Raw genomic sequence first — 15,239 nt, forward strand, 5'->3', positions numbered from 1 at the left:
AATCTTTGAGATCATTTCGCATTTGCATGCACGTGCACACACTGTGATACACGATCTCCACCTAAACACAAATCTGACCAGCCTCTCCCCCAATACTTTCTGGTTGTTCTCTGGACAGAAAGGCCCTGGGAGAATGTGTGTGTCAAAAGGTTACGCAATCAGCCCACCACGCTGAGACAGCACAGACCTCTAGTGTGCTGTGGTGAGTGAGTGTGTTTGTGCGTGGGGGTGCCTGAATGGAACTGGATGAAGGGGGGTGGGGGGGGGTCTTCAGAGAGGGGCAAAGCAGAGGGAAAATCTCACTGCGGGCTGCACCAAAGTTTTCAGTTTCTCATATCTCCGCCCCTCCATGTATGTTATATAGTGAAACCTGAAACAGCAGCAGGCCTGTATTTGGTGTCCCACTCTCTTCTGGAAACTGTGCAACATTATGAAAGGTGAGTGCATCTGATTATTGATAACGTCAATAGATTTTTTTTTCAGTCACAGATGGGTAATAAGTTAAATTATTCATGGTCATCATACCATTTTATTTGATTGTTTATTTACTGGCAGCAGAGCTCAGTGAAAGCTATTGTTTTTGTGAGACATCCCTGTGATTCAAATAAGTCTTGCATAGTTCTTCATTTTGCCCAGATAATAAACCTGCAGTATGAAAATATAACCAATTTAAGACTGCATCTGGGAATCAAAACTTGGCTTTTTATAACTCAGTTGTTATATTCAGCACATTTTTATGCAGCACAGTGCATTCCATGCCGATGATCATGCTGTTCCATGCTGTGATGAGAACCATGTGACACTCAGTCTTACTAAGTATTGACAGGAAATCAAACCAGATTTGGATTATTTTTATTGACAGTTCATGCTATTTCTTTTATTTTGTATTCATTTATTTAGCTACTTATTTATTTGCGCCAACGGGATTTTGCATTTCTAATTTCCATCTAGACGTACACCAGTTAGTATTTAACATCACACACTGCGACTGTAAATCTTTACTGTGCACAGGTAGATGTGCGACATGAATGTCCTTACCTTATGTAACTGATCCTGTTATGTATTAGCCTGCAATTATCCAACTGTGGGAGCTTCGGGGGACAGGACATTATGAATATGTAACTCTGAACTGCACGTGTTTAGAAGAAGTGCCAAGATCACTGCCTTTGTCCATGAGGTGCCATGAGGGCCCACAGGACTGAGAGTCCATTATTTCCCATCCTCAGGCTTTTGTTTTTATGTTGACATTTTGAAAAAGACCAAGAACCGTGCTAATGTCTGACTGAACTATCACTGTAGTCTTTGGTGGTTTTTCACACTCTCTTCAATATAGAATGTAGGCTCTCAGTTTGGGTCATTCACACTGGCTGAGTAATAGTATATATGTAAAATTCTGATTTGAATCATCTCTAAAAAAAAGAGCATGATATCAGAAATTCCTAATGAATGCTAAAGTTGCTCCATAACATTAATGCTAGGTGTCATTACAGGCGCAATAGAGCACAGTTCTTACCACACCCACCAGAGAAGCATAGTGAAACTTACAGCCAGAGAGGGAAATAAACTTAGTTGCATTCTTGCTGAGAGTTTGGTGAGAAGATCGATATCACTCTTATGTATGTACTGACGCTAGATAGCAGACTAGCAGCTTTGTTGGCTTAGCTTAGCATTAGACTGGAAACAGGGGGAAACAGCTAGCTTGACGCTATCCAAAGGTAAAAAAAATTGCAGCCTACCGCAGCTGACTACGGGTTAGAGGTGAGGTACACCCTGGACTGGTCACCAGTCAATCGCAGGGCTGACACACAAAGGCAGACCACACATGCACACAAATCTAATGTGCTTAATTTCTAAAACGTTGAACTATTCGTTTAAGGACCATGCACACATTAAGATCAACAATCCATCAAACTGACAGATATGCAGTACAAAAGTCAGCCAATCCTTCATTCAGTCAGTCACTCATTGAATAGGTCAGTCTGTCAGTCACTCAGTCAGTCAGTTGCTCAGGCATTTCACAGCTTTTGAGAGAGAGGTGAAGTTGGTGCTGTTTCCTGGGATACTGCTCCACTGTGCTTCAGTGAGGTCATTCTCAGTCTTGGCATATTTTCTCACAGTGTGTCTTTCTTCTGATGTTCTAAACGTACATATGTGTGAAAACTATTTTGGCCTGATTTTGCTACTATAAATAATGCAAATATTTAGTCTCACCTATTAAAAGTGTGTTGGAAGTGAGGTATTTGGCTTGCGTGTTGAGCTCCACAGAGAAACTATGAGGTAAACCGTGATCTGCCTGCAAGGCCTGTGAGGATTCTCTTTTGCCAGCACTGAGCATGGGTGCTCCCCTGCTTTTGTTGCACTAAGCCTTCATTCCCACCAAGTACCTTTTGAAAACAAGGGGCTCTATTTTTACCTCAGGCCGCAATTTGGCTCCAGCACTGGGGATTTTGGCTCCTAAAATGGATCCAACTTCCAACCAAATGCACACAGCACATACAGAGTCACTCTTGTGCTCCACCTCTGCCCTTTGCCAGTAGGAGCACATTCCTAAAGGTGGCTTCACACATGGTTACCGACTAAATGGGATTTCCACCCCCTGAGTTGTTTTCAGAACTGAACTCAAAAAAACAGGCAGCTTCATTGGTCCCGTGAGACCAGGTCACACCACATGAAATGTGTGTTTGTTTGTGTGGATGTGTGAAAGACAGAGGAAGGGAAAGAGGTTTCGTTCCAACATGTATAGTTGCGATTCTTGTTAGTTTGAGCAAATCTCCTGCAGACTGATGACCAATTTGTTTGAACATGGACAGTTTCATAGAGAGATAAAAGAGTAACAGAAGAACTGGTGTGAGGCCTGTTAATGCAACCTGACAGGAGTGAGCACAGTCAGTGAGCTGTCTGTTTCCTCCACAGAGAGAAATCAGAGAGAAATTCTTTCAGCAGCACTGGTCCCCAAACAGGGCCTGGCCGAGGGCTCGACTAACACACCAAGCCATTACTGACCTCACCCAACACAGCACAAGTAGTGATGTAATATACTGTGGCTCATGTAAACATAAAAACACAAATGTGGCACATCACATGAATTCTCCTTGAGAACTAGCCAGGGTCCTGAAGTTCTTTCTTCTCCTTCCTTATTTTAAGTACATTTAATCCTCGAAACAGACACCCTTTACTAGGTCTGTGTGCAGTAACTAAAAGTATCCTCACCTATTCTTGATCTTATTCTACTGTAGGTAAAATCAGAAAAGTGACACATTTGCTCCTGATAGCTGTAACTGGATCACACTCAGTGAGCAGGTCAAGAGGAGCCAAACCATTAAGTGTTTTGAGGACTGCTGGGTGAAATTTGAAGTTGATTCTGTTTTTTCACTGGAAGCTAATGAAGTGATTTATGTGCTAGAGTAATGTGTTTGGCTATGAGTATACGCATAAAGACTCTGGCTGCTGTATTTTGAATCAGCTAGAGCCATCTTTTTGGACGCGTCTTTAGACTTACTGAGCAAATTGTTTCAATTCCAAATATTTTGGATGATAGAGTCTCTACTAACACAGACAACTGTCTTAGAAATTTGTTTGCACAACCCAATTCTTAATTTCTTCCAGATCTGACTAAAGAACTGAGAAAAGTGCAGGGCAGTATTCCAATATCATCATTTATTGACTTAAGGTTGGATCATATTGTTATGAGATGGTCATGTTAAATTCATTTTGTCAAAAACATTTGATTTAGTGTAATTTTTATTATAAACTAACAAAATCTGTAAAACTTGTTTTACACTTGTAAAGAGTTTTGACTGAACAGATTGAACGGTCAGCCGTTTCATTTTTTGTGCATTTTTGCTTCCATTCACCATATTGTGTTATGTATCTATCTTGGAAAAAATATCAATCTGGTGTTATTGATTTTAGACAGACCCAGAAGTTGTGCTGAATTAGTAAAATTCGTGACTGTCTGTGTAGCAGAATTTGTGCTTTTACTATTCAGGTAAAGGAGAGATTTGTATAATTTTAGAAATTAAAACTGATATGTAGAATATGTACATGTTTTGATCGCCTCTTTAAGCCTTTGTCTAAGAAATTGCCATTGAAAAACAAAGCAATTATATGTGATTCTTATGACATATTAATGATGATCTTCCAGCTTCAAGCTGCTATGACCTTTGGGCCATTGCCATCTTACAGGCTATGTCTATGAATTTTGATCCCTTTCTTCTTTGTAACTTTTTGTTTATTGTTTATTGTACTCTTTTCGATGTAACCCTTAGGGCACACAGGTGAAATGGAGAATGCGTCCAAGGTGGAACCCTCCAACGGGCATAACAGGCCGCTGGACATTGTGCCCAGTATGGAGGAGAAGATGGCAGACAGGGGTCAGTGGGGCAACAAGCTTGAGTTTGTTCTGTCTGTGGCTGGAGAAATTATAGGCCTGGGGAATGTCTGGCGTTTTCCCTACCTTTGTTATAAGAATGGAGGAGGTGAGTGCTGGAATTACATATCTCTGGTATGTCTGTTTACACAAAAGAGTTTCGGAATGTTGTCTTGCATGTAGAATATCAGGGTGTGGTGGCAGGATTGCAACCAGAAAAGGGTACTTGGTTCAAACATAATACCAAGAGAACATAAAGAGATAACACGTGGGTTAATGTGTGATCCATTCAGAGGAGATCCATTGCTCAATGAAGGCCATGGTTCACTGAAATTAGGGAAAGAGCCAGACAGATTTTTTTTTCATGCAGCCACATAGCTAAACTCTAGCACAGGAGACCTCACTGATAAAGAATAAAACTGACAAACAATGAAATCTTATGTTTCTTCATTTAAAAAAAGTAAAAAATATATATATATATACACACACACACACACACACACACACAGAAAGATAGATAGATAGATAGATAGATAGATAGATAGATAGATAGATAGATAGATGGATAGATGGATAGATAGATAGATAGATAGATAGATAGATAGATAGATAGATAGATAGATAGATAGATAGACTTAATTGCATCTGTCTTTGCTATTCTACATTGCTTGAGATCGTATTGAAGGCATCTGATTGAACTGTTTCTTAAATCTCTGTGCTTATGTCAGGTGCCTTCTTTATCCCATACCTCATCTTCCTGTTTGCTTGTGGGATCCCGGTCTTCTTCCTGGAGACGGCTCTGGGCCAGTACACCAGTGAGGGAGGTATCACCTGCTGGAGGAAGATCTGCCCATTGTTTGAAGGTAATGCACCTATTTTTTTAACATACAGGTAATTTGATTTATGTTTAGTACAATTAAAAGCACGTCACAGCACCAAGAGTGGATCTAACTCTAGAAGCCTAGAAGTTTTAGTGCCATGCACTCCCAAGATCTGCTGATCTGTTTTGCACTTTCCTGATATCATCAAGATGTTCCATATGCTTTGTAAAAGTTCATGTGTGGGGGTGCATCCATCTTCATGATGTTTTGAATGTAAATATATAGTGTTCTAATGATCACCACATGTGTGTTATTCTGAAACAATGAGTTGCTTGTGCACCACATGGGATACGTACAAAGATTTATGAGGACAAAGCAGTGACAACATCTGCATGTGTACAACAATGAGGGATGAAAGGAATTTCTGTGTGTTTATGTCCATGTATCATTTTCACTGTGTGCATTTGTGTACATGCAATGTGTGTGTAACCTTTTCTGTGATTGTGTATATGTGTTACATGCATGCCATACACATGCGGGAGGGTGACGCATGCAATTTAAATGGCTGGAAAGCAACCAACACAGGCTAACATCACATTTCTCCAAAGCTTTTAGCATTCAGCTGCCTTCAAATAAGTCTGTAATCAGCCGTAATCATAACCCACAGAGTGTGACAGCTGGGGGATAGTCGAGTCAGGCGTGCAATCATGTGTTGGAACCAGAGTTTAACCTAAAAATTGAGCATATTATAATTTAGCCTGCATGTAATTTACTCTGATGCAGTCATTTGCGAGGGCAGTGAGGAGTGAGCTGAGGATGGGTTTAATCAAACGCTGGAAAGATGTACTTTTTCCAGGGTTAAATTATGCCTCTTTGTCTATGGTGAATGGAACTGTCAGGGAGCTCCTGCCACTGATTCAAAATAAATTCTGTGAGTCACTTGAGATAAACTACAGTAATTGCTTACATGTGATTCTATGAGTACACTGCAAATTAAATCGAATTTGTAAGGTTCCCAGACTGCTGTTGAATACACCACTGCAACCAGACAACACACTCAATGCAACTCCAGGTGTGATTCTTTAATGGCATCCATGTTGCTTTTGAGTGACAGTGTGAGCAGTAAATGCCTGCAAGACAAATATTTAATCACAATACTATATTAAAGCATATACTTCTATGGAAGTAAATCAAAAACAGAGTGATGGGTTCCAGGTGACTGCGGGGAGCAGTACCAGACTGCACACATTGTGGTGATCAAAGCCAAATGCAGAGTTCCTTGTTGGTCACAGCCCCAGCCTAAACCCAATTTGTTAAAACATGCTGCATCATTGCAGTTTTTCTGAAAATAAAAATGCTGTTTTGTAGTGCTCCCTAAAGGCCATAAACCTGATGTGTTCTGTTCCAGGAGTGGGTTATGCCACCCAGGTGATTGTAGCTCTGCTGAACATCTACTACATCATAGTGTTAGCCTGGGCCATCTTCTTCCTGTCCAACTCCTTCACATGGGACCTGCCCTGGGCCTCCTGCAACAACACCTGGAATACAGGTAACATACTCCATAACAGCCATAGATGTTTAGTCTATATGTAACCATGTGTTTAATCTGGTGTAGTGAGGTCTCTGTTTTTCCAAGCTTATGGAGGTCAGCATAAATTTGGTTGGAAGAGAAACAAGACAATTCTGGGATGGGGAACTGAGGGCAGGGCCTGTTGCTGGTGTAAACTCAGATTTCATTTTATTTCATCTCATTAATTTATAGTTTAGAATAAGTGTTCCTGCACCATTTCACTTCTCTGTCTCAGTGTTGGCATTGTTTCACTTGACTGGGTGTAACTTGGAAACCTCAGAGAAAGCTTGGATTTCTTCACAGGATTGAATGTCTTTTTGTCTTTCCTTCATTCAAGATTCCTGTATGGCATTTCAGAGGGGGAATAGCTCCATCAATCACCATGAGAACGCCACTTCTCCTGTCATTGAGTTCTGGGAGTAAGAACCTTTTTGTTTGGCTGTGTCCTCTAATGGCCTTATGTGCCAGCAAGTTCACCAAATGTTCATTTTAATAAGACAGATTTAAAAAATGTATGGTTGTGACACTACATACAACTTTTACTACTCATTCGAAAGTTTTGTTGTTTAGCTACATGGCCTTTTGAATTGTTCAAACCCTTTGACCCTTTGCTTCTTAGCTCTACATCACATAGTGAAATGCTAAATGCTACACTGGAAAAGTTGTGAACATAAATACTCTTGATTTGGTGTGCTGTTGATTCTAAATGTTTGTCCCATATGTGTTTTCCCCAGGCGCAGGGTTCTGAGAATTTCCTCAGGTATTGATCACATTGGCTCTCTGAACTGGGACTTGGTTGTTTGTCTGGCCATTGCCTGGGTCATCTGCTACTTCTGTATCTGGAAAGGAGTCAAGTCCACTGGCAAGGTAAAACCTGTCCTCCATTCATGACAGACAAATATTCAATATGGGAACAAGACCTGTCATATTATTGATGATATTCTGCAGCATTTTCACTTAAAAACCTTTTTAAGCTAGTTTACTCTGGTATTGATTGATAAATGTTGGCAGAATGACTCTGCTTTTCTTGGTGATCAATAATACAAGAACTGGGCAGGCAGCATGATCATTGGTAGCCACATTGGCTGCATGGACAAAGATTGCCACAATCAGAACTTCAATGTTCATCAACTGAAAATCCTAAGCATTAAAAGAAAGGACAAGCTGGATCCGATATAACTGGATTATTTGGGCAAAATCTTTTAAGGCTCTGCCACAGATATAACTCAGAAAAAAGTTTATTCTTTGCCTAAACAAATTCATGGACATGAAAGAATTTCTACAGACAGAGAAACTGCTATAAGCCAAGCAGAAAAGTCTTGCCTTATGACAAAGTACTGCTTTTTCTCCACAGGTGGTTTACTTCACAGCCACCTTTCCATATGCTATGTTAGTGATCCTGCTGATCAGAGGGGTCACCCTGCCAGGAGCCTCCAGGGGGATCCACTTCTACCTCTACCCTGACCTGGGACGGTTATCTGACCCACAGGTAGGCTGGAGATATGCTTCCTCTCAGACACTCAGATGTATTGAATTCATTTTCGTATCATTGCAGCTTCATTTAAAAAAATAAATGAACACGTGAGTGCTAGCCTGGTAAACCTCAGTTTGTCCCTCAGAATGCCAAGGACTTATCCTCTGCTGCAGAAAGAGAGTGGATTTGGGATGGTGACAATAACTGAAACTTTACAATTTCTTCCTTCCTAGCTGTTAGATTGCAATGAGTGTGAAAATCCAAAAAGGGGCCCTCTTCAATCCCTCTCAGTGCTCTGGGGATGAATACAAGCCCTGTGTTTGCAGGCCAAGACAAGCTAGGCTGGTGGAGTTTGTACCTTGGGAATACCTGTTTTTTTTTTTTTAATGTTGTGTTCAGAGCTTATTTTGTTGGTTGGACACCCAGTCAATCAGATCTTCAGACCTGGCAGCCAGCTGTCTAAAACATGCCCCACTGCTCTGGGAGCACTTTACCAGAACTACAAGAATAAAAAGAAACCTCATTTAAATTTTGAAGTGCGAGTGAGTGTTCAAAGAGAGGGTGGAAAAGTGCTACACTTTATGCCTCAGACTGACTGGGATGGATAATAGGCTTTGCTGGCTGGGTGATGTCAGGATGGTGGGGTTAAGAGGGTGAGTTTTGGGATTTGATAGGCGCACTGGGAGTTAGATTGTGTTTTTAAAACAAGATGAGGTTGTTCAAGTGGAGGTAACACTTTCAATATGAATGGATGGATGGGAGGGATCACTGTGTTAAAAGGGATTCACAACTACTTTTCTGTGTGTCTGAGGCTGATTTGGTAGAGAACAGTCCCCAACATTTGATGCAGTAAAAATTTGGTGTTTTGCACAGAAGCATGAAAAAAGCACCTTGATAACTGGTTGTACTCACTTTTTACCTCAATCAGCTGATGGTTCTATTTGAACTCCACCACCATATTATTCTATATATGTTACACAAAGTCAGTTCACAAATAGTTCAGTTGTTTGGTAACAGAAAAGATAAAGGTTTTATGGCTGTGGATTGACACAACAAATTGGTGGGTACCTGGACTTCCACACAGGTCTGCATGTCTGTTTGTATGTCGCTCAGACCCTAGCTGAACGTTGTGTACTCATGAATGCAGAAAGTATAACACTGTAGCCTCATCGAGAAAGTTAGTCGCAAACATCTGCATTTCTTGGGTTGGCCCTGCTGTTGCAGTCCAGCCAAAAATTCTTTCTTTTTCATAAGTTGATATTATTAACTTTTCCCATTGGATACCTAAAAGTCAACAAAACAAAACAAAACAAAACAAAACAAAACAAAACACTGAAACAAAAAAGTTATGTGGTGTTATGTTGTGTTAAAATTATTGTTGTCCATTTAAATGTCCTTTCTCCATTTGGCTATCATGTTTCTGTTCTGTCTTCAGGTGTGGATGGATGCTGGAACTCAGATCTTCTTCTCCTATGCCATCTGCCTGGGCTGCCTCACTGCTCTGGGAAGCTACAACAAATATAACAACAACTGCTACAGGTGTGGACTGAAACTAATGCAGTTGGTATTAGGATCAGCTGCACAATGCTATCTCACTGCTCTGTCTTAAAAGTCAGTAACTCTTTACCAGTTGATGATCAGAAACACATGAAGTTTCTATTCATCATATATTCATCATATTTTTTAACTTAACCTTTTTATATTGTAAATACTCTAATTTGCATGTTTTGTTTCTTTGATTACATGTACACTTCTTGTTTCTGCACTTTATCCTGTTTTTTTGTGAGCTGCCTAACAAGTAAATTTCCCCTCTGTGGGATCAATAAAGTTCTATCTTATCTTATCTTATCTTATCTTCCTCTCTGTGTTGTTTCCAGGGATTGCCTGTCCCTCTGTTTCCTAAATAGTGGCACCAGTTTTGTTGCAGGCTTTGCCATCTTCTCCATCCTGGGTTTTATGTCTTATGAGCAGAACGTACCCATCTCAGAAGTGGCTGAATCTGGTTGGTGTTTCCATTACTTTACTTTATGAAAACAGGTCACTGCATTCAGACTGTTAGATACATCATATTCTACTTCTCTTTCTATTGATTTACTTTGACTGAATGATTATAAAAGACTTGAAGGATATGAATCACCTCAGATGGATTTTACATGCGAGATTTTATCTGGAAACCTGAGCAACTCAACAATATGCAGTTCATTGTGAGTTTGTGTGGGAATACACTGAGTGAATGCCATGAAAAAAATTCCTGTATGAATATGAATTTGAAGCCGAGGGAATCAATAACATCTGTCAGTGCCAAGGTCACAATTCAAAGCTCCCACCTGAATTAATGGTTTTCCTTCAGCTTCTCAATGACATCTTTTACCACTGTTTTTATGATATTGATTATATGACACTATCAAGATTTTCATAGCATCCCCATGCGCAAGAATTTTAATGAGAAAAGCATATTTGAATTCTGTCTATCCCAGGTCCAGGTTTGGCCTTCATAGCCTATCCTCGAGCTGTGTCCATGATGCCTTTCTCCCCTCTGTGGGCCTGCTTCTTCTTCATTATGATTGTCTTTCTGGGACTGGACAGTCAAGTGAGACCAACATATGCACCACAACTAAGCACACAAACACAGAATATTCAGGCAGTACAGTAATGCAGACATAAATTTGATGACACAGCCCTTTTACTCTACTGAGAACAGGTACAAATTTATATTGTGTAGTACTTTTTTTGAACAGCTCAACAATCACATACACTAGCATGCACACACATACAAAGACATATGTACAAAATTGTCCTACTTGTTTTTTCTCTCCTGGTCAGTTTGTGTGTGTAGAGAGCCTGGTGACAGCCATGGTGGACATGTATCCCTCCACCTTCCGCCGTAAAAACCGCAGGGAGCTCTTCATCCTGGCTGTGGCTGTGGTGTCCTTCCTCCTGGGGCTCATCATGCTGACAGAGGTTGGTCTCAGTGACCACACTTTTTATAGTACTGAGAAAATAAGTATATAATCTTTAAATATCACATAGCAGAACTCCCATTCATAAATGTCTTTTTCAAGTTGATATTAAACAAGCCCATCAATTACTGACATTAGAATAATCAGTTATAATAAAAGAGAGTAAACAGGATGATAACAGGATGACGACTACAGCTTCCTCTTAGATTGTCCAGAAATACCTTCATGTCCAGACAACTGTTTATTTTAACAGAATATTCACTGAGTTGCACTTTGCAAAATTGTCTTTAAAAACTAAAATGGATCAGCAGCTTTCATAAAACATAGTTGTGTCAGTCTTTCACTTTATTTGACTGCAAGCTGGTTTTCCTTAGCTTGCTATGCCTATAGGGTCATAAACCCATGTTTGTCCCCACAGGGAGGAATGTATGTATTCCAGCTCTTTGACTACTATGCAGCCAGTGGGATGTGTCTACTCTTCGTGGCTATTTTTGAGACTGTTTGCATTGCTTGGATTTATGGTGAGTATGTTACTCAGGCTATTCAGGGACGCTTGAAGGGGTTATTTAAAAGACAAAGGCTTTAGTCTCACTAGGCACTATTCACTCTCATGTACTGCTATTTCAACCAGCCCATAAAAATTGTGAGGCTGAAGGAGGGGAGTGTTATTTTTATTTGATGGTGCATTCTTAATGTTCAAATGAATAACATAAATTATAAGAAATTGACTGGTTGTACTACATATCATGATAAAGAAGCATAGGTTAGGTACGAAGCAGTAATTGTTTCATTCATGAGGAGTGTTAATGTGATGTTTTTTCTTAGATCTCTACTGTTCAAACAGAGTAAATCTTGACACAGATGATCATTAGACATTGATGTAAGTCTCCACTGCATTTCCCTCACCTCTCCCTGATTACAGGTGCTGACCGTTTCTATGACAACATAGAGGACATGATTGGCTATCGCCCCAGCCCTATCATCAAATACTGCTGGCTTTTCTTTACCCCTGCAACATGCTTTGTAGGTTTCACTTTCATCATATTCGTTTTTGCACTACGTTCATGAAAGAAGAGCAGCCTCTGGTGGCCAATGTTGAAAATACATTTGAAAATGACCACAATTAATCCCTCTTTTCTCTATATTGTATTAAAGAAATTAATGGCTAAGGCTACTGTTAAAAACAGGGTTTAGGATTATTATCAACTATTTACATAAAAAGTATTACAAATCATATTTTTAATGCAGTCAACACATAAAAGTAAAAACATGAAATGTCCCTTACTCTCTCTGTCATCAGGGAACCTTTGCCTTCGCCTTGATCAAGTATTCGCCTCTGAAGTACAACAATGAATATATATATCCATGGTGGGGCAATGGGATTGGCTGGATCCTGGCCCTGTCCTCCATGCTGTGTATCCCTCTCTGGGTGGCTGTGAAGATGTATTACACCCCTGGAACACTCAGAGAGGTAGGTTTCACCTAAATATCCTTTTTAGGGGCAAATTTCACAACTCTGTGAACACAGTGAATTATTTTTGTTTCATGACCTGCAACTTTACTGTTTACCACAACAATTAATTTAAAATAATCAATCAAAATTTTTGTTCACAGCGCCTTGCTGTCTTGACCACTCCTTCATCTGAGCTACCGAAGACTAAACAGGAGCAAGAGAAGCTGCTCGCCATCTTTGCGGCAGATGGCGACAGTCTGCATCAGAAAGCAGCTCCTACTAAGGACGGTTACTTCCCTGTTGATGAAAAAGAGTCCCATTGCTGAAGAACTGAGGGTTGTAATCAGAGCCTTGCATGGGGTCAAAGGTCACTCCTCAAATTTGACACTCTGTCTGGCCCCTTCCCAACTCTCTCTGCAATACCTCACCAGACAAAGTGATGAAACACGCACAGATGCAGAGTTTAAGAGTTACCTGACCTGTAACTGTTGATCTGCTGCTGGAGTTTTCTCCTTTGTACACTGCCTTCTACATACAGTATGATGGCATCAACATTCTTACTTAAAGATCTCCATCCTTTTTAGGAGAGCTGGTTATCATCTCAATTGCCAGTGGCAGAGTCACATGTACATTTGAAGAAAAAAAAAATGTGGCCATTGTGGCTACACAGTGGCTAAGAATTTCATTTGTGTCTGCTTTCTGAGGAAGCATTTTTTTCTGTTATGGACATCTCTAATGTTCAGTTAGTTTGACATTACATTCCAGTTACTTTACTTATTCTAACAGCTGGAGCTTCAGATGGAGCAAAGGTGGTATCAAATGAGTGCACAGATCATAAAAGTTCACTTTAAGAAAATCTGTGTTTAATTGCACTTTTGTGATGTACACAGTACAACTGTATTGTGTATTCAATTCAATTGTGCCAACAGCTCTATTTTTACTGTGTAGTAGTCAGTTATCATCTCAGGATGTAAAATTTCCCGATAAAATATCCAACATAAGCATACTAATAACCAATTTCTGAGAATGCAAGGGTTAGGAAATATGATTTTAAATTTACATTTAGCTGAACTGACCACAGTTTGTCTGAATTAAGCTACTCTATTGTTTTCATATTAATGTTACATTGATCCAGTGTATGTCTTTTTCTTCTGCTTTACTGAGCTTTGCAGAGCTGCATGAATATTTTATATACTTTTTGTTTGTTTTTTGATTATTGACATAATTTTAATTCAGTTGGTTTGTGCCTCATCTCTAACACATCGAATCGTATGAAATTAAAATGTGAAGTGCCTGGAGGAGACAGCTGTGCCACTTGGATAATATGAACAGGGAAAGCTGTAATGGTTGAAGGGATTCATTCCAAAATGAACATCTTTCTTGTCATCTCTTTTTCTGCTGTATAATAATGAACTTCAGTCTGTGATCCTTTAGTTGTAATGCTGGCATGAACATAATATGATTGATTACTGATAGGGATCACGTTTACATAACTTTTATGTGCTAAAATTATTTTATATGACAGAATAAAAATACCTTCATGTGAAACGTACATTTTTACTAAAATATATGTATGGGTCATATAATTCGTTATTCAGCACATGAATGATGATTTACATCAAAGAGGATGTATGTGTCTTAACTGTGTCTGTTTTGATGATTAAAAAGAAATAATGGTAATCTAAATTTCAGCAACACTTCTCATTTAGCATAACAATAACATCATACTTTCAAATAAAAGGGCATTATTGCTATTTGATACCTCATTTGCTATCATGTAATGTGTAAAGCATTTAGAAATTTAAGGATATTATGTTGTATGTAAGATGATGTGCTGTATTCACAAATGTTTTGTTTTGCATAATTCTGCATTTTAAGTATCACAGTACTAAACTGCACCATGTGCGACACTATAAATTAAAATATCTTTTCTCTTTTGAGCAGCTGTAGTATAGTTGAATAACACTGCAGTTTTTCAGTCTGCTTTACTGTTCCTAAGATTCTTTATTACCTTAAATACATGTGCATTTGAACATATGGACCATTCTTAAGCACTGGCAAGGGTTATGTTATTATCTTCGTATCTGATTATGGAACATACATCACATTATGCCAACAAATAATGCACATTTGTATTGAAAAGAATAAAAATAATTTAATTAAAATTTAATATGTCTTTGATCCTAAAAATGTGTGGAACTCATTATAATATAAACTATAGAATGTAATATATATTGTAGTATAAGTCTAGATCACTGAGTGAGTAGATCACAGTTGTTAAAATAAAAGTGTTTACCTAGACACAACAAGTCTGAATGGCTTGCATAAGAGGTTATTTAAAGTCAGTGACCCTGGGGAAAGGGTATGGCCTACCTGAATCGGTTTTATGTTGTCATTTTTTCACATATCAAAGTACTGAAACTCCCCAGAAATATTAGGAATTGCAGCCTGTTTACTGTTATGCCGTAATAGGGTCTGCTCCCATATACGTGTAGTACGTGGTTGTGGTTGTCATTCTGCAGCTTTAGGGAATGGATTCTCACGTCTGCACACATAATTTTCACAAACAATATCCATATTGAATACCTTAAT

General features: G+C 39.2%; 1 protein-coding gene across 1 annotated transcript; it reads left to right on the forward strand.

Moving 5' to 3' along the window:
- The first annotated feature begins 210 nt into the window (after positions 1–210).
- Positions 211–13,548, forward strand: slc6a13 (solute carrier family 6 member 13). The gene is made up of 15 exons (XM_041038101.1): positions 211–437; positions 4,269–4,478; positions 5,098–5,232; positions 6,599–6,739; positions 7,098–7,179; positions 7,495–7,627; positions 8,115–8,249; positions 9,670–9,773; positions 10,112–10,236; positions 10,712–10,824; positions 11,058–11,195; positions 11,613–11,715; positions 12,117–12,217; positions 12,495–12,665; positions 12,809–13,548. Exons 1-15 carry the CDS (start codon positions 431–433, stop codon positions 12,971–12,973), a joined length of 1,863 nt encoding a protein of 620 aa, XP_040894035.1. The 5' UTR covers positions 211–430; the 3' UTR covers positions 12,974–13,548.
- The last annotated feature ends 1,691 nt before the right edge of the window (positions 13,549–15,239 follow it).

The sequence above is a fragment of the Toxotes jaculatrix genome, chromosome 5, assembly GCF_017976425.1.
Source record: "Toxotes jaculatrix isolate fToxJac2 chromosome 5, fToxJac2.pri, whole genome shotgun sequence".
Lineage (NCBI taxonomy): Eukaryota > Metazoa > Chordata > Actinopteri > Toxotidae > Toxotes > Toxotes jaculatrix.

What these genes read in the sequence shown, in the direction of transcription:
- slc6a13 (XM_041038101.1), top strand. An exon ending in CCTGTCATTGAGTTCTGGGA is followed by an intron (nt 7,180 to 7,494) that starts GTAAGAACCTTT and finishes TGTTTTCCCCAG; the next exon opens with GCGCAGGGTTCTGAGAATTT. An exon ending in GACGGTTATCTGACCCACAG is followed by an intron (nt 8,250 to 9,669) that starts GTAGGCTGGAGA and finishes TTCTGTCTTCAG; the next exon opens with GTGTGGATGGATGCTGGAAC.